Source organism: Carassius gibelio, chromosome A7 (genome assembly GCF_023724105.1).
Source record: "Carassius gibelio isolate Cgi1373 ecotype wild population from Czech Republic chromosome A7, carGib1.2-hapl.c, whole genome shotgun sequence".
NCBI lineage: Eukaryota > Metazoa > Chordata > Actinopteri > Cypriniformes > Cyprinidae > Carassius > Carassius gibelio.
Window position 1 is genome coordinate 21261698 of NC_068377.1, and position 24960 is coordinate 21286657.

Consider the following 24960-nt stretch of genomic DNA (forward strand, 5'->3'; position numbering starts at 1 on the left):
CTGAGTTCTACTGATTGTTGTCCTTTAAAAAAATGAGAGGCCTGGTGCTCAGGCAGCTGATAGATAGAGAGAGAGGGAAACATCGGAGGATTGGGTCAATAACAGGGCACCACACGCACACTAAACAAAGGCTTTTTATTCTCCCCACGCTCACACATGAAACAGTCATGTAACGTGTCAAATACTCAGCTGTTACTCTGTCATAGTCTTCTAAAGCTATGTGTTTGTGGCTACAGAGCGAGTCCTGCTCATGCTGAAGAACACTTGAGTAGAGATATAAAAGGCCGTGTTTGGATGATGGATGATCACGAGGTGTTTACTGCCCCTCTGGATCTCTTGCTGCTTTTAGTTCCCCTTCCCCTTGCCTTTCTTTCCTGTGGAGAGATTGACACAAAATCTGATTATTCAGATCCAGCAGTAAAGCCGAACCTCTTGACGCCGCCTCCCCATCTCACGCTGGTTAGGAAATGCAAATGCTCTTCTAAAATAATGCTACAGTATTCCTGCTGGAATCCATATTCAGATAAGCATATTAACCACAAACATACCATTTGAAAGGACTGACTTAGACATCTGCCTCTCGTGTATGAGCAGAGGTTGACTATTGATTTCTGAATCCCACTCAGACACCCACCACGGCCAGCAGGTCAAGATTACACGCATTACTGTTTCCATTCAGCCAAACCAAACCAAACACCTGCTGAGTCATGTGTGTCTTATTTAAAAAAACTTACATAAATTAATGACTTTTAATAATAATTTCAAACAATTCTTAAATCAATTTAATGTTAAAGGCATAATTATTTACTATTAGTTAAATGTTATTTTAATGCTAACGTTTGAACATAACATGCACAAAACGATCGCCTTCCGTCACTGAATGTCATTTTTGGGATTAGTGTTGAGGATGTACCTTTGGGTTTGTTTTTGATCTTGGTGGTGCAGGGTTTGGACACAGAGATGGTTTGCTGGCAGTCGGCGTTGAAGAGAGCCTTTACCAGAGAGCCAGAGCGGCTCTTTGTGTTTGTGGCTGTGTCACACTCGCCCCAGTTACCAAACTTATACTTGCAGTCGGCTGCATGAAATGAGATACAATATACTATGTAAGATGATACGAAAGGTGCAGAAATACACAGCAGCACAAAAACAAACCAAAAATGAAAAGTGATGGCTATATATAATAAGAAATGTTGAGAAGGTTTCACTCACGTCCAAAGTCTTTCTTCCAGTTGCAGGGCACTCGGCATTTGACTTTCTTGGTCTGCTCATTGCAGGTGGCTTCTCTTGTGCCTGCTCCACAGTCCCCGGTATTGGCCACACAACTGCCATAGTGCCACTCCACACAGTCCGAAGCACCCTTACCTCCTTTATTCTTCTCTGTCACATGACACACGGGCAGAAGCGTTACTTCATCTCCCCTTCAGCCAAGTATCACATAAACTCATGCAAAACTGCCCAGTCAATACACTAACACTGCACGACTTTTAAAATCAGACTAGATTTTAAAACACTAGGCATCACTCGTCAACTTTGTAAATGGTTACAGAAGGAAAAACTGGGAATTATACAGTAACAACTGAGAATCACACACCAGATTTTCAATTTATTCCAAACACAGCAAACATGCGTTCCTCTTTTAAAGAAGCATGACAAATGAAAGCAATACATATGCGCTCTAAAACTGGCTCAAAATATCATGCTTGAATATCAAATAAAAATAACATGTTTGAAATCCTTCAGCTGGATGGAATCACAGTCTGGCGATGAAAATTGCAGCCTGTGCCCATCATACACTATGCAATTTTCTATAAAATGCCCAAAATTGGCAGACTGGCTCAGATTTTCATCAGCTAACACTAACTTGTCCAGACAGCAAACTGGGGCAAAATCTGTCCAAAAAGTAGTGTATTCCAGCCTTAAGATTCAAAGCGATACATCACAGGATATAATTCTATTTGAGAGATGAACTAATGGAAGAAAAGAAAGAGGGGAGAGATGTGAGATTATTGGAAGAGACCAACATGTTATACCTTTCTTGTTTTTTCCAGCCTCTGTGGTCACGATCATTAAAACCACCAGCACCACGATGATGGTGGAGAACAGGCCACGCATCCTGAAAAACACAAGATAATCAGCTGTTGGAGAGCAAAACTACAGTTTTCAGTAACTACACAGTTTCTGTCTTAAGTACTGTTGTCAAAGGACAGGACAGTAATCCAAAAATCTATGCTGAGGTGTTACTTTGCCCTTTTAGCATTTCAAATTCCCAATTAGAGATGAATGGCTGGAGCTGATAAGGATGATCATTCAGAATGATTAATTAGAGCTTCATTGACAAGGGACTGGCATTGAAATGTCATAGGCTTGGCTTGGCTTGTGCAAACACAGAAGGTCATAATGCTGATGGTTCTCTGCCATCACTGATAGTAATGATACAAAAGCGTTTGAATAAACACATTACACAGGAGTATAATGTAACAGCAACTGCACAACTGGAGAATACATAGTGATTTTCTTTGGATTATGATAATGACGCTCTCGGCACCGAAAGCACCGCCACTGTACTTGCTTGTTTCTGTGAATCATCAAACATACACATGCAAAACGACACTCACAAACATACAAGACCATTCACAACCCTGACTGACATCCACTCACACTCAAAAGAAAGAGAGTCGACGTGTGTCTTTGAATGTGTCCGTCGACCCTCCAGAGACACCTGTGTTTTCTCTCCGTCTCTCCTCAGCTGTGTACACACGGTGTGTGCGTTAGTAAATGTGTGTATGAAAACACCACACTTTTGCTCGTCTGCTTCTCAACACGTCAGCATTCAAAACTGAAAAAAAAAACGCAAAGATCCCACAGCACTGACAATGGTGGGATGTTTATTTCCACTAACACCACGAATGAGAGGTAATGAGCAACTGAATCATGTTTTCCCCCGATAAAAGAGCTTTTTCAATCTCAGATCTATTTGACTGGATCATCTCAAATGAGGGTTTTGCCATGTACACAGATCTGCTTATATGTGGTTTGTGGCTCTAGCTGCGTGAGTGCGCTCTTTATCCTCGGCTTGTGATCTCCATGGCGATGATTCGCCCGCGTGCTGTGAGATAGTAGGAGCGTATTGTCTGAAGAGAATGGAATCATCGCCGCGGGACGCCATTCTTCCGGAACGCTCCGTGGATATGAAGGCAAAAGGACTGAAGCAGCAGCTCATGCAGAGACGTACACTCACATATGGACCCACACAGATTACAGAACGCACATTCACACATCAGCCAGCTTCCCACAGACACATTTACTAACAACTCGGCACCACTGGCAGTGTGGGAGTCACTTTTTTGTAAATAAGACGACAGCCTGCTTCAGAACTCTGTTAGCAGGAAAAGTAATTAACGGTAACAAAAGCTGATCTCCTGTTGAAAGAGAGGGCAGTCTCTGTAAGTCGCAAGACTCAAAGCGGCCAGAATTAGCTGGACCCATGAAAAGCAGCATTGAACTGTCTCTGATGACAATTAAGCATCTATTAAGTCCAAACGAGCCCCTCGTTCTGACTGTATCACTTTCTCTTTAATGCAGTCCATCTGTCCATTCACTCAATCACGTTGGCCGTTTTGCTCTGGAGGTTTCATCGGAGCACATTGTTGGTTGAGGGCAATATTGTGGACTCCTCTCTCATCCGTAACTTCCAACTCAAACTCCTGTCCCAGCACAAATGCCGTCCCTCATCACTCAGGCGCCGGACCTTTAGAGGTCACCCTAAGCAGAGGCAGTAAAAATGCTTTCTACCTCTGTTTTTCCCCTTCATCTTTCACTCTCAGACACTAAATGCTCTTCTAAAGCGTTTTATAAAATATTCTGTTGACCCAGTAAATCCTGCAACTCCCTCCAAACAGTAATTAAGTGTCAGCCGCTCAGCGGAGCGTGACTAACCTCTCTCAGAAAAACACAAATCTTGAGAGCCCCAACCCCCATTTTCCTGGCCCAAAAATGTCTTCACCCTCTCTCTGTGTCCAAAAAAGTTCCCCCTCCTCACCTTTTTTTCTCTGACCTTTCTCCGCAATCAGGCGGTCTTCTTTATATGATATGTGTGTGTGTGTGCATGAATGATGGGTGTGTTTGGGGGGGGGCTGTTCCATACATCCTAACAAGGCTGTTCTGGTCCACACACACACATCTCACACACTCTGATGGTGGAAAGCCCTTTAAAAGCCCCATTCCTCTCACAGAAACACACACTCTTTGAGAGCCTTACTCACTCATCATACGCCATGGGGCTTCCATTATCACAAGTGCAGAGGAATGCAGGACCGCTGGACACACACGGTTTCTCTTCTCTCCCCTCCTCTGGTCCTCTCTCCGCCCCGCACATCTTTTCAGAGCGTTCCAGCACCCAGTGTTCGAGTGTGCGAGTCCCTCAAACTCATTTCCATAGCAGAGAAAACAACACAAAGCTCTGACCCACTTCACTCATAGTCAGACATATGGAAAAGTTTCACGCTTATCAGTGCCACTTTTCAACAGGTTTCCATTTGGAGTCTTTCCTTTCTACAGCTCTTAAATTCTATTACGAGCACTGCGTTTTTCTGTAAAGACTATATTAAATTGAGGTGCTTTCATTAAGTCTGACGCAAAGCAGGCCCTTAAAGCTGAGCTGGAACTGAGCGTTAGTCTTCAAGTCTGCACTGGTTTTATCAGTCATCTAAACCACAGAGAGACAGACTGACAGACAGACAGACAGACACGGGGGAGGAGAGGGACGTCTGGAGACAGTGTTCAAACCAAAAACAGCTGTTTAAGTTCACCTCAGCACAAGATTTACTCGAACACAGGTTTGAGGCTAGCAGTCATAAATCACTGTGAGTCTCCCATCATTCTTTCTGATGGGTGTGTGCAGCTGGGTGATGTCCGCACATGCACTCACACAGACACACACACACACACAGATTGTGTGTCCCGTGCAGCAAAGCATTAGGTAAGTGTTACAACAATGCTTTCTGATGGAAACTGTGACCAGCATAGTTCAGAGTTAGTGAGGCACACACACACACACATCAACACGTAACCACAGCGTTATATACACACCCTGAGGATATACACTCATATAAGCAGAAGTTGACTTAAGAGCATATCTCTACTATGCATGGGGCAAGAGGGCTTTGTAATATTGTTCTGAAACACATTCCATTTCTCCTCTAGTAATGTGAAATAAAGCCTGAAATACAAATGAAACTCACTTGGCTAAATAGACATGAGGGGTGTCTTATATAAATAATATAATGTCTATGTATAACATGCTTTTTCCACTCACCACTCAAAATTATTCATATGAACTGGTTATTATGTTATATTATATTATGTGGTCAGTTTTCTTCTCTCACTTTCTGTCTGTTTTATTTGATCTGACCACAGTGTTTTGACCCAGAGAATCTCTCTCTCTCTCTCTCTCTCTCTCTCTCTCTGTTACATGCTCACACCAAAACAGGGCAGAGGCCAAAAGGTTGAATGTTTACAACTTTGCTGAAGTGCTGTGAAAAGGTATAGCTCCAAAATGTGTAATCCCTTCAATAAAAGTGCATTTTGCACTTTTTAAGTCCCACTCTGGGATGAAAAGCCCCTAAAAGTGTCTAAAGAAAGAGAAATGAAAGAGTGGGATGTGGGAGGGTGCAGGTCAGAATGCAGGTCAGGTGAAAAGGGTCTCTGAAAGAGCAAGAGAAGAAAAGAAGGAACGCGGTCCTGTTCCTTTCTGCCCTGCACTCTTTGACCATTCTATTCAAGAGGAGAGAGAGGGAGCGAATGAAGCCCAGAGCATCAAATGCACAATGATCTCTAACGCACACGCACACAAAGATTTGTGCAAGAGAACTGAATTATGGTGATTCTTCTCCTCTTAAGGCATTTGCTGTTGTCCCCAACACATGCACAATTCACATGCATCAGAAATTAAAACAATATTTACTATTTAGATTTAATTCGGACTGAAATTAGCAAAGGTCACTATCACATAGAAAAATAAGACGCATATCACTGACAAGCAACTTTGCATCACAATGGGTTAGTGCAGATCACCACCTACTTTGTGTAAAAACTTTTCACAAGTTGCCTATCCACCCAGCAACTGTTTTTTTTTTGTTTGTTTGTTTGTTTGTTTTGTTTTGTTTTGTTTTTTTAGTAAAATTTTTTTGGCGAATCTGAGATTTTGCAACATGCTAATTGTACTTTTACTAACTTTACTTTATGAACAGTAAATGTAGCCTACTCAATACTTCACATGTCTCCAACTGTGAATTAAAAATCTTACAGTTGTCTGCTAATAATTCAAGTATCGTTTAGAAATGTATTATTTCTACCTAAACTGTGGAAATCAGTGTCAAGTAGGCTAGTAGATCCATATTATCTATAGTTTTAGAGTTTGTACATTAATTTACTGTAGTAATCAAATGTATTTTCTGAAAAAAAAATTATATATATATATATATATATATAACAACTTCCACTTTCCTTTAAATTATTTCTGATGGTCTTAACGCACCATGTTTAAAGTAAAACCGTTTCTTACATTACAAGATGGCAACTCTGAATGTAACATTGATCGCGGTACAAACTTAATCTAATGTTTGCGCACCTCAGAAGGGATATTATTTTAGTTTATTGATAACAAAAACCCGTTAGACCAACTCGAATGATTATCAACGTATCAAATAATTCCATTGAATTCATACTGGGTGTAGGCTATATATAAACGATCTTATTTAAAAGTTCAAATGTCCTCAGATAAATCAATTTAAAAAATAAAATAAAATAATTGTTCATATCTGAATATTCTTAATATTCTATATCGTTTGAAAAGAAAAACGTTTAGGCTATCTGTCCACATTTTCGCTTTATAACTTACCAAAGCCACTTTTCAAAAAGTTTAACGGAGTAGCTTAAATCAAATAGAAAACCCATGCAGTCCACTGGTCAGATAAGAACTTTTTGAACTCACTTGTTTTCTGTGTCGAAAGTTCCCACACTCAAACGCTGAAATGATGTCTTGCTGAAGTTTCGCGTGTGAACTCTTCTCCAGCATCCGCCTTTATGTGTCACTCACTCCGCCTCTGTGTTTCCCCCCAAACTAATTTAATCGGTTCCTCTCTCTCCCTGAACCCCATTTAAATGAACCCCACCGTGACGTCACAGCCCACGTCAGTCAACAGACCTCAGGCACAGCCAAGAGACCTTGTCAACCTAAAAAAGTATAATAGATTTTTATTAGCTATAATAATAATAATAATAATAAAATAAAAAGATTAAATACTAAGCTATAAATTCTGTGAAAGCAAGAAAGTCCACCTATTAACTGATAACTGAGATGGCTGTGTTCACAAACACTTTTGGCATTTCCCCAGGACAGAAACTCAAGAAACTAAATCAATTGATCAAAGAACTAATTGTACAAATAAATAAATAAATAATCATAAAAATGATATTTCGACAGAGGATATACTGTGGCAAAACATCCGACTACAGATACTGAACTTACCAGTTATGACTATTTACAAATTCAGCAAATATATCTGTCTAGAGACAAGCAGACATACTGCAGAAACCTGGCTACAAGAACAACACCTTTTGTACTCTAACCACATAAAGATTACAAACAAATACCATCTTGGTTTTGCAAATCATCATAAAAATAAAAATAAAAATTCTATAGAAATGTAATGGGCACAAACTTTGGTAGGACGTTCAAACCTAGCTGTTATTTCAGTCTCTTACCACATAAAGGCACCTACACCAATAAAAACAGGACAGTCTGAATCTGTAAAATACTTATGTATTGATGAACAGCTAGCTTTAACAACGTATCTCTTTAATTCATAAAAGTTCCTTGGTAGAGTTATATTTTCATTTCTTGTTTACACTACAAACAACTAAAACATTTTAAACAACTAAAATTATTACAGAGGATACAGATTCTCTTCTTTTTTTGCCTGCTATGAGATTTTATGTGGGTGTATTTGTTAATGTGTGTGTAAACCCCTAAGGGCAGGAAACAGCGGCTCAATAGGACAAATGGTGCAGTCAGATAAACAATCTCTCTGCAGGCTCAAACAGGCCAGAACAAAACACACGACGACCTGAGCCAACTACACATTAAACCATTCTCATAAATAAAGCTCACATAAAACCTTCTCTTACAATACAAACCTACACTCGCCGCAACAATCATGCAGTTTTACAGCAAGACCCTACAGATCAATAACGTGGAAAAATCTCACTAAAAAGTGACTGTAAACTACAAAGATATGGAGCGTCAGATTACACTTTTGAGGACAGATTGAAAAACTAGTTTTTATAGTTTTCTGTTAGTTTTTCATTTCAATCAGAGCACATCTTTAATGCCTGTAATAGCATATGTATTACATGTAAGATCTGATAAAAAAAAAATAAGTTACAGGCATGTATATATAAACTTTTAAGTGCAAAGTACTGTTCGTTTCACACATCCACTCCAAGACGCCTAAATAGACCACAGGGGAAATGGGGGCGATGGAGGAAATCAAAGTGGGGTGAGGAACAAAAAGAAAGAAAGAAAGGCTGGGAGGTTTATACAGGCTACATATTTTGTAGCAAACTGAAAAGGCAAGACCTCCTCCCTGCTCTCCAGAGAGAAACCTCTGTCTCCCAAAAGAGGACCAGATGGAACAATCATTGTTTGAATAAAAGACTGCTCACAGCCAGCACAAATGATCAACAAAACCCTCTCCCCAATCTCTTCCTCTCTGGGTCACCAGGGAAGTCATGGGAACGCTTGCCAAATGGGCAAAAGGTGAACTAGCATGTGAGTGTCCATGAAAAGGTTAAAGAGCCGAGGATGAAGTCCGTGCTTAAAGCAGAGGTCACTAGAACAGACTCTACACTTCTTCTCACATACAGTACACATGCTTCTTGTTATTTTCTTACTCCGAAAACTAGTAAATATCTAACGAAAGGTACCTGCAATTACTTCAAGTTCACAAAAAGTGAAGACGTTATTGTATCAAATAAATATTTGTAACACTTTAAAGCAAGGTTTCACTTGGCAACATTAGTTAATGCTAGGCGTCATAATAACAATGGACAACAATTACAGCATCATTTTAAATTCTAGGTTAATGTTAATTTATGCATTATTGTTCATTTGCTTAATGTTCATTTATATTACATTCAATAATGTTAATTTACACAACTTGAAAATTTTGACTAATTCTGTAATAAAATTGTTTAATGTTAGTTTGCGAGGCATGAACTAATGTTAACCTACTGAACTTTATTATAAGTTTTATATATATATATATATATATATATATATATATATATACACACACACACACACACACACACACACACACACACACATATCACTTCTTCCTTTGTCCAAGTCTCTGGCAGGTCCTGGCAGTATGAGAGTAAGATCAGATTTTTTTTTTTTTTTTTTTTTTGTCAAAATTTAATTGGCTAATTTGATAATTGTTAATAAATCAATGTCTTTTTGAGTCCTTCTGGTAGAACTTATACTAAAGCTTTGATTTCTCCTTTTAAATCCTGCCTCTCATCTCTGAGCTCAACTCACTCCTGCGGAGACTGAAAGAAACGCAGCAGACTCTGAGGAAAATGTTGTTCATACAGTCCAAGGATTCAACTTTAGTTGTTCCAGACTCCAAAGCCTCACGTTCACCCATCTGTGGAGTAGAGGGAGACCTGAACGCAGTACAGAACAAATCAAAATGAAGCTCACATTAGATTTAACCAGGGATCAGATCTCACTCTTATTCGTTAGACACTAAAATATTAACAGCAACAGAAAGACCACTCAAATTCCAATGCCTTAAAAAACATCCCTTTGATTTTAGCAACAAATGACCTTGCTGTTCAGTATGCAATATGCAGAATGCTTTATTATTTTATTAATCAGACAGTAACAGAATAAGTTCACTGAAGAGATAAATATTGACTACATGTTACAGAACAAAATATTCATAAAATCTTTTTTTTTTAAACAATATATTGCACTGAAACCCATGCCTTCTGCATTCTCCTTTTCAAAATCCTATAATACACTGTAGCCTTGAATTGCACTGCAACTCAAAAAAAAATAAAAAATACAGACACTAATTAGTATCAATGTCAGATCCTTTTCCCTGTTAATCAATGAAAGACGCAGCTCTTCCTCTTCTTTCTGCTTTCATGCATCTCAATGATGGCTAAAGAGCTTAAATGAGTAAGAAAATACACAGCAACAAAACACATTCAGAAATTTAAATTACTGTACATACATGTTACATTGCTTTGCCTTTTGAAAGTAAATGTAAGGAGATTTCCATATAAGAATGGAAAAATGTGAGATTTCTTGGAAAATCTCATCTCTTTTGTAATAATACAGTACGAAATTGAGTGTGTATTAATAATGTTGGTGGTGAAGTACTGAACATGGAATATACTTCAATAGGATCTCCACTACATGAAGAAAAATAGGATATTATAGAAAAGTAATTAATTGCAAAATAGTGCTTGCTGACAGTGTATCGCTGATGAAAAGATTAGGCTTAATTAAGCTATGGATTAAAAACTTGGTTTTAATAAGATATTGGAAGGACATGTAAGGTCCAGCGGTAAACAGCTGCCTGAGAACACATGCAAGTATGAATTAATTATAACGAAGCACTTTACAGAACTACTGTATAGTCATGATCTGTTGGTTAAATGAAAATAAATCCTAGCAGAGAAGGTTGGGGTGGAATAAGATGCTGCCAGCGTTAATTACAATCTCCCCTGAGTAAATGGATCAACACCAAAACAAAAGAACCATTTCATTAAATCTGGGTGATAAAATCTTAAAACCAGACTAAATTCAAAGTGACGATGGGCTAATGCAGGGTCACAGACCTCACTTGCTCTTAGAGGAAGATAAATGATATAAGTGCAGTCTACAGCACTTAAATAAAAACTGGCCATTAAAATACCCACTTCACTGAGTTAATAGATGTGTACTGTTTCATGCAGCAGAACATCATCATGCCAGTCAAAAATACATACTGCTCATAATCAAGTATGGAATTGTGGACACATTAATTTAAGGCTGTTGTATTTCTAGAGACTCTATGTCAATAAACGTCAAATAAAGTCCAAATCATTTAGAAGTTTTACAGAAAAGGATAAAAACTGTGGAGTATTATAGCAAGGCTCCAACATATTTTAAACAAGAAATGAAAAGTTGTAACAAACTGAATTTGTTGTATCATACTCTCAGTGCAACTGCTTTCTAAGATTTAAGTGACAATAGAAATGGTTCTTACTATAACGGTACATGAGGAAAAACTGTCCTCTAAGTGTTTTGCAATAAATTCAAACATTCGCGGCAAATCTATGCCATCTGTTCTGTCTATTATTCTGACAAACTAGTTTTAGGATTATGATAATTAGGAAGAAACTGAAAGCCTTAAAACTCACAAACGTTCACTTAATCCCTTCAGTCACCGTGAGCGTGAGAGGCTTCTGTAGGCTGTTTATCTCAGACAGGAAAATTAAATGATCAAAATTCCTCAGTAAAGAAATGAAGTTGGCATGACTGAGAAAAAAGCGCTGTTGGCTTGAAGCCCATTTACAGTTTCAGCCCGTTTGCTAGCTTTGTTTCGTCCCAGACTGCAGATGTCAGCCAGTGTCTGTCTGAACTACTGTATATAAACGCCTTTTCAATTACTGTGTTACAGGAGCTAATTAGTAACACCAATACTCAAAACCTTAAAGTGTTATCATCTTATACACATTACACAATCAGCCTTTACACTGGGGTCTCAGACGAAACAGAAAAAGGACAGAATAAAAGGATAAAAAAAAATAATAATTACGTGCATTATGGATAACAAAACCCAATTTGTCATACTAAAAAGGTCTAAAGCACAAAAAAGGGATTGCACTTTATTTTACAGTACATGTACTAACATGTACTTAAAGTGTACTTACAGTGTATTTATCTAAGAAAGTTCTGGTAACACAAGGTAACTCCATGGGGTAGGGTTAGGTTTAGGGGTAAGTTTAGGGTTAGTACCTAGTTATTACATAGTTATTGTAATTCCTATAATAAGTACATAGTATGTACATAAGGAACAATACTGTAAAATAAAGTGCTACCAAAAAAGTATTTTAGAATTTAAAAAAAATGATCAAGACGTATCACGTTTATTGAAAGAGTTCAGTGAGGTCTCATTCATCAAGACTCCTGTCAAATAGCTGTCTGGGTTAAAGGGTTAGATGGATGGATAGTTGTTGTTGTTTTTAACACTCAAACTTTCCAAATGCAACTGAGAGTGCAGAAAAATGAAGAGCACTAAAGATGCTAGTGTGTTCACCCAAGACCTGTGTTACTAAATTACAATATGAATATGCATACATACTGTATAACGACATTTGAAACTTTGAAATCAGTGGGTCCTTTCATAAAATGAAGTATTAAGTCTTTAGACAGAGAAGATTTTCATTCTATGATGCAAATAATTGAAATAAGTCACAAGTTACTAACATTATTAAATATCTATAAATTCAAGGCCTAATTAATTTCAATATATAAAGATTTAGGAAAATAAATATAAGCATCCTTAAATCTTGAATCTGCATTAAGACACCAGCACTAAAAAAAATATGAAACAAAAACTCTTACAGAGAGTGTTTTTTTTATCACAAAGATTTAAGAAAAGTGAGCTGAAATGACAGAGACCTGTTCTCTACTCTCATAAACCAAAATCTAATTTACAGAGTTGTATAATACAAACATGAAAACACATCTTTTATAGCTACAAATGATATAAACATCTATTTACTTAAAAAAAATGTAGGAAAGAAGCTATAATTTCAGTACATCAATTATAAATCCAGAGAACAGAATAAAGGCGGCAATCAAAGCTACAGTGCAAATGCCTCTTAAACAGAAAGCTACTTGCATACATTTACAGTACCGAATGTTATTACCATGTTAAAGTTAGAAAACAGCAGAGAAATCTATGAAAATGCTAAATCTTTCCAATAACACACCGGAAAAAGATCTAAATAGGTCTGATACTGCAAACCAAGAGCCCAGAAAACATTCCTATGTTTGAACCAACCTGAACACTTCCAGTGCAGGGGAAGCTAGAAAGTTACATTATACATTAACATCATTTCATTTAATGGCTTTACTGTTATTAGGAAATCAGCTAACTGAAATGTTGTTTCCGTTTCACGTTCTGGAGCACGGATCAGATTAACGCTCAGCCATAACAGAGCAATACTAAATCTACGGTAAACGCTCCAGGTGCACTTCTACAGACAGTGAGAACTCTGGAGACACACACAGCACTGTCCTCACCAGCCCATGCATCTTTAAATCCTTTAACATTCAGCATTGTCACACTAGAAAAGCAAGCTTGATGAGTGCAGTAACATAGAGGGCAATGCATTCTGTCTCATACATACAAACTAGAAGATGTTTTGGCAGTGCAATAAAATGAAAGACATTAAGTCCAACAGGAAAGCTCGGGACCTCTTCAGAGACAGCAAAGTGTGCCACCATCTCTCTAGGAATGTGTCACCATCGTGCAGTTTAGCGATACATTTTTGGTTACTGTTGTTTTGGCACAAACAGGAGGACGCCGGTTGAGGGGGAAGGGTGAGAGGTTAAAGGTCAAACTGCAGTCTCCTGGTCCTCACGCTGGATCATTTGGTAGTGCTGTCGGTTCTCAAGATACGCCGCAAGTTCTGCATCTTTCGCCTTCTCGGCACGATGCTTTGGAGTGTCACCCTGAAAATAAAGACATGTGTTATAACAAACGCTGAAAAGGTAAAAAATAATAATAATAATAATAATAATAATTTGACAGTTTAGAATGAAACTGCTCTCTGTTCCATTGAGACTGCAATCTCAAATACAAACACAAGCTGAAGTTCCGGAACACGCTTCAAGAACATCTATGGTTGCTCCAGGCTTTAATTAGGGACAGTTTCTTTCAGACAGATTCTTCACGAGCAATGGTAAATGGTACAAGTCTCTAATGGTAAGCATGTTGTTTTTTAGAAAACGCCTCTCTTTTTCTGTAGCCTGTGCCAGCATTGCTCTACAGTAATTGTTGTTAATTGCAGGCAGGCCTGGAGCAGAGAGTCTGAGAGAAAGGCCTGGACTGTTCCAGTCGGACAGAGCTCGGAGCACTCAGACTGCCCGCCAGGCGCTTTCATTGTTGAGGCACAGATGAAGCTGCTTTTGTTCAAGAGTGTACAGTACGGCCGGCCACCAGCACCTTTTCATACCGCACAACTTCCAGCGCGGTGCTGCATCCCTCCATTTTCAGCCTTTCACATGCAAACAAAGACAGTTCTGGAAAAGCTGTCAAAAGCTACTGAGTCCTGTAGCTACAGCACAATGGAGAATATTAGCCATGAACTAAAAGAGACGAGTTTCACAGAAGGCAAAAAAAAAGCTTGGTGGTTAAGAGAGTTACTCTGCAGGGCATGCCGAACAGAAATATAAGATAATCACACTTTTAAAGTGCTTTTTAAAACCAGCATTCATCCTCATACAAGTCGAAAAGAAGAGAGGGGAAAATGATGGAAAGAATAATGGGGCTTCTCAATATATAAAGACAAAGACAGATGGACTGACTGTAAAAGAGAAACAGAGCAAAGGAATTGAGAGGGAGGGAGTTAGAGAGGAGGAATGTGCTTCATCACAGGGTAATGAACGATGAGTCACTATATCCTGGATTTGATGTTTTCTGGATTGAAAGAAACCAAGAGTGCAGGATCCTTAGATTTGATGGAAACAGAGGAAAAGCAGGGCTGAAAAGTGCTGATGGAGCTGTTATTTGCAACAGACCACAGTCAAGGAAAATGGCACCGCTAAATCAGGTCTTGTTCAGATTGAGTCTGTCAGGAGCACGGGAGTACAATCTCCCTGAAGAGTGAGGGTAGATGAAAATCATGGGATATCCTCTGAAGAGAAAAATCTTCATAATGGCCTGCTCTCAGCCCGTGTCAGACTGGTGACTTTACACATTTCCTCTCCCTCAACAGCACACGAGTTACTGATAATTACACAGATAGAAGACTAGAGTCCCCCGGGAGACTCAATCAGTGCCGTCTCACACTTTTATCAGATGGGAAGGGTCCTTTAAAAGCTTTAGAGGAGACTGTTACACCGAGGCCCAGTGGTGCAAATATACAAACTACAGAAGAAAAAAAAGAGCCAGTAAGCGATAGGAAGTACTGCTGAGGGTTCTATCCACAAATGCGATTTTTGTGAGGGACAATCAGTCCCTCACATATCTTTTCAAATATGAAGTTTTTAAATGGATGTTTCTTCTGAAAAGAAGAGAGGCAGTAATCAGAGTCTAATGTGTCTACAGCTGTGTGTAATTTTGTGGTACACCGATCAAAAGAGTCTCTCGGCTGGATCTGTGGAGGTGAGCGGGGGAGAGGGTGGGCTGCTGGAAGGAAGAATGGTTCCTTGTTTCACGCAGAGGTCTTAGTCAGCACTGACTAACAGAGCACAGAGTACACAGACGTTCAGGGACGGAGACCAGCTGGAGGCTGCAGCCAAAATCAGAGAGATCCAAAAGCCACACACGTCTACAGAGAACCGGCTTGGCATGAATCTGGATTCAGAACTGACCAAAATCATTCCTTCCTAAATTCTCCAATCAAGGTCAAATGAGGAATAAACTCTGACAGGATGTGTATCAAAGCAAAAGGTAAAAAAGGCATTGTAAAACAAATCCATATGACTCAATCCATTTAATCCAAGTCTGGTGAAGATATACCATCATGTTATGTGCTGAACAGATTTCATTTAGGCTTCTTTGTATCTATCTAAACAATACAAAAAATAATCTATTTAATATTTGTTTTTTAAAGATTAACATTAAACCAAGACTTATGGGTTTGCAATGACATGAGGGTGATTAAATGATGACTCATTTTTGTGTGAACCATCCTTTATTCCAGCGTCAAACATGAGCATGAACTATTTCTCTACGTGTCTATCTCACCTGTAAGTCTGTCTTCATGAGAGATGCTCCCGCCTCCACTAGGTAATGACAGATTGTCCTCTGAAACAACGAGGCCGCTTTGTGCAATGCCGTCTCTCCACTGAATAATAACAAGAGAGAGACAGACAAAGAGGAAGCGAGAGACAAAGAGAGGGATAAATAGACCGAGAGGGCAGGAGGCAGAAAAACACAAGACAAAGCTGGAGGCTGTTAAAAATAAAACTCAAAACTAAGTGAGCCAGCCCTTACAACAGTATCATAAAACAGAACCTGAACTTTTACTGTCAACAGATAAAAATATCGAATGGCATCGAGTGTGCACTCACTTTTCTCTCTCGGTTACATCCAGGATATCGGTGGATGCTGTAGAACAAGAAGAAAGAATAAATAAAATACAAATCAAACCTTGCAACTCGCACTAAAGCATGTGCACAGGGGAGATGCTGTGTTGCTTAATGAAGAGCAGTAAAGATGAGAGAGTGAGATGACCTGCCCAACACACACACACACACACACACACACACACTACAGACAACACACAAATCAACAACTGAAAGCAAACGATACCAGTCAGAAGCTTGGACACACCTGAATGTGTTTGTTATGATAGAGACCTGTTGATCTAAAGGACTGGAAGCTTGACATTTGTTTTGTAGACAAATATCGGTTATACATGTCTATATCAGATTTGTTTTTGTTTTGTTTTTTACATAAATGTAGTATCCAATAAAATGACAAATGTAGAATCTAGATATAGAATATTCAATAATGGCATCTTCCACATTTTAAAATATAGCAAAGAATAAGTACTGTAGGTGTGAACCAACTTTTACTGGTATTTTACACCAAATATCAAAAAAGAGGTAATTATTACAAACTAACAATCTAAATCTAAATCAACTTAAATTTCACTTAAATGTCTGTTAATAATAGCAATTGTAGCTTAGGAATTTAACAGTTTTCACAAGTATTAGGCATTTCAACCCCCACTATATATGAGAATTGAGAGAGACAATGAGAGCTTTACTTCACTCTTTCAAAGATCTACTCCACATATGCAGCTTTTAAATTGATTGCTGAACAGAAATGACATACAGACATAAAAACTGCAAAGACAAAGTCATGTTGTCTATGCCAGTGGCTTTTGAGAGCGATGTTCCAGACATGTATAATGTGATCATTTTACCATTATCAATGATGTATTTGACGATCTCCTTGCTTCCCACTTCCACAGCATAGTGGAGCAGGGTGCGACCCACGGGGTCCTGCACACACAGGTCTGCCCCCTTCTTATGCAGCTCCTTCAACTGCAGAGAAAAACTGCCGGTCATACAAACAAACACTGGGATAAAAACATGCCAAACAATAGGAAACCAAAGAGAGCACCATTATGGGAAGCAACATGGTAGCCTGATCCCTGAGCCTTATTAATTATTGCCAAATTAAGTCGCAAAAAGTACTGGTTTTGGCTGGAGGTTCAAACAATAGGTTCAAACAACCCTTCCATGCGACAAATCCCAAAATCTGTCAGAAATTTGCCAGGACTCTTTTATACACCAGAAAGAGTTTGGGCATTAAATACTGGCATTATCACAAGTCCCGTGAGTCTAGAAAGACTGGTATCAGACGTTTTTATTCACCAGTTTTCACTCCTGCTGATAGATGCCCTGAGATGAAAGAGAAGACACCAGAGTCTGGATGTAGTTCTGCATATTACATATGTTAGAGCTGACTGTTCATGTTTCTATGGTCCGGCCGTGAGGGCAGAGAGATGCTTATTTAAAGAAGACGTATTGGGGCGGGGAAAGGATGCTGTGTACTGTACACTGCCCATTGAAACATGCCAAACATCCTTATTAATACCTGAAATGTCCCCTCGTCTCCTCTCTGTACCGAGGCATTACGAGTGGGGACAGGTTTTGGGCTGGGTGTTAGAGACTATCATCTAGAGAAAGCCTGTTTGGTCTCCATAGAAACCAAGGAGGAGTGAAAGGTCAGTAGAATATGCAGGAACATTTATTTGGTTCCGCCTCCGCTCTGCAAGATACTTGACATTTAATGGTGAGGTCAGTCCTGTGTTAGAGACCACAGAATATCCTTTAGGCCCAGTGAACATTTAACTAAAAGCACATAGATCGCTCTCTTGCATATTAAATCACTGTGAAACACAACATCCGAGCTACCTACTCAAATAATTGGTGTATGCTCTTGCAAGCTATTTTGTTAAAAATCAACACCAAAATCAAGGTTATTGTATTTATGTGCTTAATGTGTTCAAACGTTGCTCTTACCTTCTGATGGTCCTTCTTCTTAACACATTCAATTAGACTGTCTGCTGACACTGTTAGACAAACAAGAGTACTCTGTTAATGGAGATTCATGGGTATCTTTCTCTTTTAGAGTTTGTCAATTGATCTTGAACTTACTTTGATCATTTTTCTTAAATAATTACAAAGCAAACAATGTTTACTAAGATTTAATGTGATTAGATGTGTGGGAAAAGCATGTCATTAGAGTTAATGGATACTGTAATTGAGGCCATTTTAATTTATCTTGAGCTTATTTTGATATGATTACTTCAGTGTAATTAAAGCAGAATCGAAGTTTATCCAGATGAAATGTGACCAGAACAGTAAGTATCATTGGCATAAAAAAATGAATTAAGACTGAAGCATAATTGTGCTGTTTTTGAAACTGAAACAAAGTCTTTTTAAATTATGATCCTGGATCTTATTTGATAACTTTACTTAACATGCAATTAAAGCTACACTACGTATGTTTTGACGTACACTTACGCACAGATGAATGAATACATAAGAACCATATGTGTGAATGTCACAAATGATATCAAGAAAAAAAATTACTAGAAGGTACAGTAAGTTTCTTTATGGCGGTGTTGATTTGCCTGATTTAAAAAAAAGTTTTTTTTTAATGTACAAAAGTTGGGTATTACACTATTGCTATTCACATCATATAAAGTAAACATGGAAACAATTACAGCTTGGCTAGTTAATTATAATAAGTAATTATAAGCAAATACCAAAGTTTAGAGATTGACATTTTTTATGAACCTAGTAAATGTGATGCTATGCAAACTAAACATATTTTTGTTAGTTTTAAGTTTTATTACAGGCATTGCTTTTCCTTTACTTGCAATTCATTTTCAGTTTGATGTTCACTGGTGTTGCTGTGACATTTTCCACTGCATACATCAGTAACCCGACGTTTCCTTTATTTATGAATATGACAAACATGCACAGACAAATGACGGAAGCATGCAGTTTCCCGCTAAATCCAACCCGACAGATCTAGAACATAAATAACTTTTATAGGCTATCTTTACAGAATCGAGGCAAGTTGTTGTAGTTTCCTCATGACAGTTGACGACTCCATTATTATTTAAAGGTATTATTATTCAGAAACTGCCTGCACGCACAAATCGCTTATGCATATTTGTTAAATATTAAGTTATTCAGCGTTACAGAAGAACATGTTATGTTTATTTAATGCTTTGGGAGCAGACATTAAAAAGGGAGTAAAAAATACGATTTTAATTACGGATGTTAATCACATTAGCCGATGCTGGCTCTGAGGGTTCAGTCTCAATGTGCTAAATCTGTGTTCAAAGCTTTGCAATGCCCTTTGTAGATTTGCCTTCCTAATCCAGCGATCTTTTGTGTTGCTTCACAAACCTCGAGAGGTAAAATATGAAAACACCCAGCTGGGATGTCGGGCTAACACGCCTGTAGAGCGCACTGCGTGACTAAATCTACGCCTGTGTGTAAAGATATGCCCGCTCCAATCCAGCTCTCAAAACTCCAACACTTTATGGAATAGAAGAGTCTTTATTCCTGTCTAGAAAAAGCGTGCACAGGGCCAAATCAGGTTTTGGAAATGTGTACCTCCTCTGCTCAAGCCAGGAAGCTTTGGAGCGAGCGCTGAATTCTAATGTGGATCAATGCGTGTGATGATAACCTGCTCTGCCTCACTGCACCTCACAGACTGTTAGACAGTGCTTTCCTCCTCCTCTCTCTCTTCCACCTCTACCAATGCCAAGAGAGCGGAAAACACCAGTCTAAGCACATGCCCTCTGCTGACCGGCAGCAGCTCATTAAAAAGGAACAAGATCGAAGACCAAAGAGCGTTTAACCCTCAACTTACATGTAATGAAATTAAGAAACGATTCAGTGAGCAAGAGCTGCTCCCAATTTGATTCTCGCAGAGACCTGTACAACTCAAACTTACTTGAACTAAAAAAATCAGCCCTCATTGTGTTTCCATTTATTCATTTTTCATTCAAAGAAACTCAGGATAAAGTTCACTTAATGTTAATTCACTGAAGAGCTGAAAGCAAAACTGGAGCACTCCTTAAACTCCTTACCATTGTTCTGGTCGTTCTTCTCAAGCCTGCGGGAGAAACAGAAACATCTGAATGATCCACTTCAAATCAACTGACACAATCTTTTAGAGGACTTCTTCACAGCAAGTATCTGAAACTAAAGTTCTTGATGCACACTTAATCTCAACTTGGATCATCTTTTTCCTGATGAAGCTGTTCACATGATCCTAAAGAATAGCTACAATGCACATGCATGCACTCTCTTTTACCGCCCCCCCCCCAACATTCCCCATCTCAGAGATTAATTGAGCAAAAGAATGATGACTTCAAATGAGCTTAGTAGTGTATTCGTCTTTAAGAGCAAGAGATGAATTGAGGTGAGAAACCCAAACTCTGTGAATGTCACTGCAATGCTATCTGTGTGACATGAGTTCTGTTTGACTTCATATGGCACTGCGCAGGACGATCAGAGTCTTGAGCAGGGCGTGTTGGTTAGAAATTTGGTTTCGACTTGGTGCTGATGCCATCAAAGTACCACAGGAGCAATTTGAGAGCAGTTGGCTGGATCAGCCAGCATCATTTTTCCAGAGTTGCAGCACGAGCACTGATGACAATCAGACAGACTCACTGCTGGTGTGCATTTCATGTATATTCTGACACAGATCTGTGTTTTTATAACAGTCAAATCTCTTTTGATGTAATATTAATGTTATGTCAATCCAAATAAAACTGATAAAGATAGTGTTTAAATAATACAGCTTACCTAAAACATACTTGTCTCTATTAAGAAGCACTCTACCTATTTAATGAACAGTGTTTCTGGGTACTACACATAAAAGTCTGTGCGAACCATCACTATGAGATGTTTAAAGTGTCCAATTTGAATTTGAACTCCTCTCCCCCAAAATCTTGCTGATCGGTAAGGGCAGGCGCAGCCGAAGTACACCTCCTCTCTGTCTCTTCCCCTGACTGAAGCATCTTCTGTGCGCTCTCACCTGAAAGAATATTTGATCAAAGAGCTCCCCACCTCACACTATGAAGACTGGGACATTAAGAAATGGAGACATGTGGTGCACAGGGCTTTGGATCCTGAACTTTGCTTGAAGTAGCGTTGCTCTGAGATGCGTTTCTTCAGCAGAAACACGACACTAGGAACGTCCTACAGCTTTTCATATAAGACTTGACTTTAATTCAGATCTTTGGTGTACCATAATGAATTGCAATGTAGGGGTCAGAGGTCAAAGAGGGGTCAGATTATGGTCAGCTGAAAACCTGTTTCACTTCAAACACATTGCCTCAAATTGAGTGAGACAGAAAAAAAGGGCGGGAAAGGTAAAGGAGTTCACGAACACCTAAGCCAAAGCCACAACACAACGTTTCCATTCTGATGTGTCTATGAATGATTGTGTGTGTGTGTGTGTGTGTGTGTGTGTGTGTGTGTGTGTGTGTGTGTGAGAGAGAGAGAGAGAGAGAGAAGAAGAAGAAAGAGAGTTAACCTGGCTAAGGAATCGGAGTGTATCCCATAATTAAAAGCGGTTCACAGGCTCATAAATCTGGGCTCTGACATGCCTTTTCAACACACACACAGACACACACACACACACACACACACACACACCTTTGCTGTAATGTCTGCATGCCTCCTCTAGCCTTGCAAGACTCCATGCAGAGAAATTTTCTCACGAAAGTGGATTTCTTATCCCTGAAACCATAAATCGCTCTCAGCTATCAAAACCGCTCTCTATCAATCATAATTTTTCTTCTCATATAGCTCTATGATGACAAATGATGTTCAAATACACTGATCTTTGGTCGGCCATTGGGAATGACCAGAGCAGCAGGAAGAGATTCTCCTGTGTGACTGAATGTTGCTGAGAAACACATAACTGAACCACTTTAAACAGATTCATCCATCACAGAGTTACTCTTGCTGAAGTGATCAGCATCCACATTTATTTTCAGCCAAATCCATTTTGCTAAGATACAACCTCATCCTCCTCAGATGGAAAAAGGCGAGTTGGGACTCACATTACAGTGCATGAGAAGGAAAGATCTGACTGTCTCTCAAATCTCTAAGCATTAAGAGAGCTTGATGCATGTGACATGAATCATGGCAAATGAATCGCTTTAATCATCATATCCCAGAGGAAAAGACGGCAGTGGTTTATTCCTCCAGCCTAAATGATCATCCAGTGTTTAAACATGTGTGAACCATTCCTTGGTATGTGACCCAGACGGCAGCTGTATAATTACTGATGTTCCTCAGTCTTCTTTCACAACACACTCAAAGACACTCAAAAAGACACCCCGCACTCACACACATGCTCAACACTGCAAAATAGCTTAATGGGGTCATTGAGTTTTTGTTAACTGTCATTGCTAGTAATTGAACATGTTTACAGAAAGGGTAGAAATGTGACAGTAGGCCAATTATTCGATATGAGTCCAGAAATCCCTTATTAGCTCTTGAGAGACACCAGCTCCAACCAGTTCTCACAAATACAACAAATCACGTTTGCGATGTAGTTTTATTATTGATTGTGGACTGTAATGTTCTCCTCTAATCACCACTGAGATTTATGAGCAGAAGTCTTTCTTTTACCAAAAGCAGATCTTAATGAGGGTACTTGATGGTCTGTGCTGGGAATACAATACCAGTGGAGGAAACTTCAATAAACTTAAATGTAGGAAGGTTTCAAAAGGACAAAGCTCAGCTCACAAGGGACCAATCAGACCTGGCTATCAACGGGATCTCAGCTTGATAATGACGCCTGCAATGCCCCCGCTGCTCTGGCGCATCTTTCCTTGTTTCCTTCTCCTCATCAATATAACCTTTATTATGCTCCTCCTGATTTACCATTTGCAGACACCACATTAAAGACGGTTTGCTCAGACTGCACAGGAAACAAGGGGCTAATCTCTCACTCCAGCTCTGCGTTCTCCTGTTGTTATTTGCTTCGAATATCAATGTTCAGATGTAAATCTGCCTCAGACTGAGAGTTACTCATGAGCCTGGCTATAATTCCATTGCAGAGGAAAATACAAATCCCTAATTTATGTAAGACAGAAAAACAACATAAAACATGCATCAATTAATAAGGCTCCTATTCAAAATTAAACCAACAACCTAATCAATTTCCCTGGTAGACAGAGATAAACACACAAGCTGCTGGTTTAATCAAACTTTCGAGCACGGTAAGCCGATTTGAGGTTTTGATGAGATGTAAAATATGGGAACTGCAAGAGATAATGTTGTATGAGAACAGATTGATGAGGTTTTCAGGCTGCCACAATTTGAACAAGCCATCTTTGTGCTTGTCTATACCACGCTGAAGCCATCCCTTAAAAGGACAGTTCACCAAAAAAAAAAAAAAAGATCATAAATGATCATAGGATGAAAAGTTTGAATGAAAATTGGATTAAAAAAGGTAAGGTCTCAAGGTAAAAGTCAAACTTATTTTATCCTTTCATAGTGTTTTCAAAACGGAGATGATGTGCGAGACGCTGAAAAAACAGCGAGACATACCGCGATTGTCAAAGATGTCGGTTTAGCAGCTGTTTACAGTACATAGAAAACCAAAAAGCAGTGAAGTGGAAAATAAAATGGATTCTGTGAACACCAGCCCAATAATATCTATAGCAGCTCTGAGAAGATGCCACTGAAAAGGAACAGAGAGGGATACAGACACATAGTCGTGAAGCTTTGTCTCACCTGCTGGTAGGTTTGAAATCTGCTGCTGTTGTATTTGAGCGATGTACACCCCCCACCCTTCAAAACATCAAAAGACAAAAATTATAAATACACAACCATAAACATTCATCGTTTGACATAACAGTGATACAGTACCAATGAGATTTGCATTTCCCAAAGGAAATATCGATGCTTACATGGCAAAAAATTGTATAAACATTTTAGGTACAGTTAAGGTTTTAGGTTCTGGTTTGGTGTAAATAAAATGCTGTATTAGATCTGCTCTGTCATTGTTATGACTTTGAACAGCTTGTTTTCTGTTGGCTGTGCACAGCTCATACAGTACATGCTCACTGTGTATTGTAAAATTAGATATACACTGTTAAATATATGCATGAAAAGAGGGCAAATCAAAAATTCAGCATGAATTTTCCAATAAATAGAATGTGGTAACACCGTTTTGTTGCATTTTGAGTACTGAATATTCTTAAGGTAATTAATATTTTAAAGTATGAGCTGTGACAATCTTCTATCAACTGAAAAAAAAAAATCAAGTATAAAATCAAGTATGAAATCACATGCAGGTATAAAGAGTCTGTTAGGCACTTTGTGCTTTGTGCTGGAAAAATAATAGAACAAGCCCTAACCAGAATGTTATACAGGATATGGCATGGAAAATAAATAAAACACACACACAACACACAAACACACAGATACATTTTTATTTATTTAAATAAAACAAGATGGCAATAAAACGTAAAAAAAAAAAAAAGTGTGGATTGAGTTGATGTGGCATTTTAAAGACAGCATTTATCATGTGATGTAATGCAGACACATTTCACCATTACAAACAGCAGTGGTTCTATGATGTCTGGTCTGAAAAGATATTC

General features: G+C 38.7%; 2 protein-coding genes across 16 annotated transcripts in view; both read right to left on the reverse strand.

The window, feature by feature from the left end:
• Nucleotides 1-116: 116 nt before the first annotated feature.
• On the reverse strand, nucleotides 117-7135 carry LOC128016806 (midkine-B-like). Its single transcript, XM_052601608.1, has 5 exons — nucleotides 6992-7135; nucleotides 2031-2113; nucleotides 1210-1377; nucleotides 914-1075; nucleotides 117-374 (listed from the first exon to the last, which is right to left on the reverse strand). Exons 2-5 carry the CDS (start codon nucleotides 2110-2112, stop codon nucleotides 346-348), a joined length of 441 nt encoding a protein of 146 aa, XP_052457568.1. The 5' UTR covers nucleotide 2113; nucleotides 6992-7135; the 3' UTR covers nucleotides 117-345.
• A 2764-nt stretch (nucleotides 7136-9899) lies between these two features.
• The window catches only part of LOC128016807 (diacylglycerol kinase zeta), a 107540-nt gene continuing 92479 nt past the window's right edge, over nucleotides 9900-24960 (reverse strand). For all 15 annotated transcript variants that reach the window (XM_052601616.1, XM_052601619.1, XM_052601617.1 and 12 more), the window contains 7 exons: nucleotides 24092-24148; nucleotides 20422-20447; nucleotides 18332-18381; nucleotides 17227-17347; nucleotides 16367-16403; nucleotides 16041-16140; nucleotides 9900-13801 (listed from right to left, as the gene is read on the reverse strand). In XM_052601616.1, coding sequence (XP_052457576.1) covers nucleotides 13685-13801; nucleotides 16041-16140; nucleotides 16367-16403; nucleotides 17227-17347; nucleotides 18332-18381; nucleotides 20422-20447; nucleotides 24092-24148 — 508 coding nt within the window. In that variant the 3' untranslated portion in view covers nucleotides 9900-13684. The remainder of the gene's footprint in view (nucleotides 13802-16040; nucleotides 16141-16366; nucleotides 16404-17226; nucleotides 17348-18331; nucleotides 18382-20421; nucleotides 20448-24091; nucleotides 24149-24960) is intronic.

Bases quoted from the DNA above. Each gene is read 5' to 3' on its own strand.
- LOC128016806 (XM_052601608.1), bottom strand. From the start codon at position 2,112: ATGCGTGGCCTGTTCTCCACCATCATCGTGGTGCTGGTGGTTTTAATG. The intron at 1,378-2,030 runs GTATAACATGTT...GTCATGTGACAG, and splicing joins GGCTGGAAAAAACAAGAAAG to AGAAGAATAAAGGAGGTAAG. The intron at 1,076-1,209 runs GTGAGTGAAACC...CATTTCATGCAG, and splicing joins CTGGAAGAAAGACTTTGGAC to CCGACTGCAAGTATAAGTTT.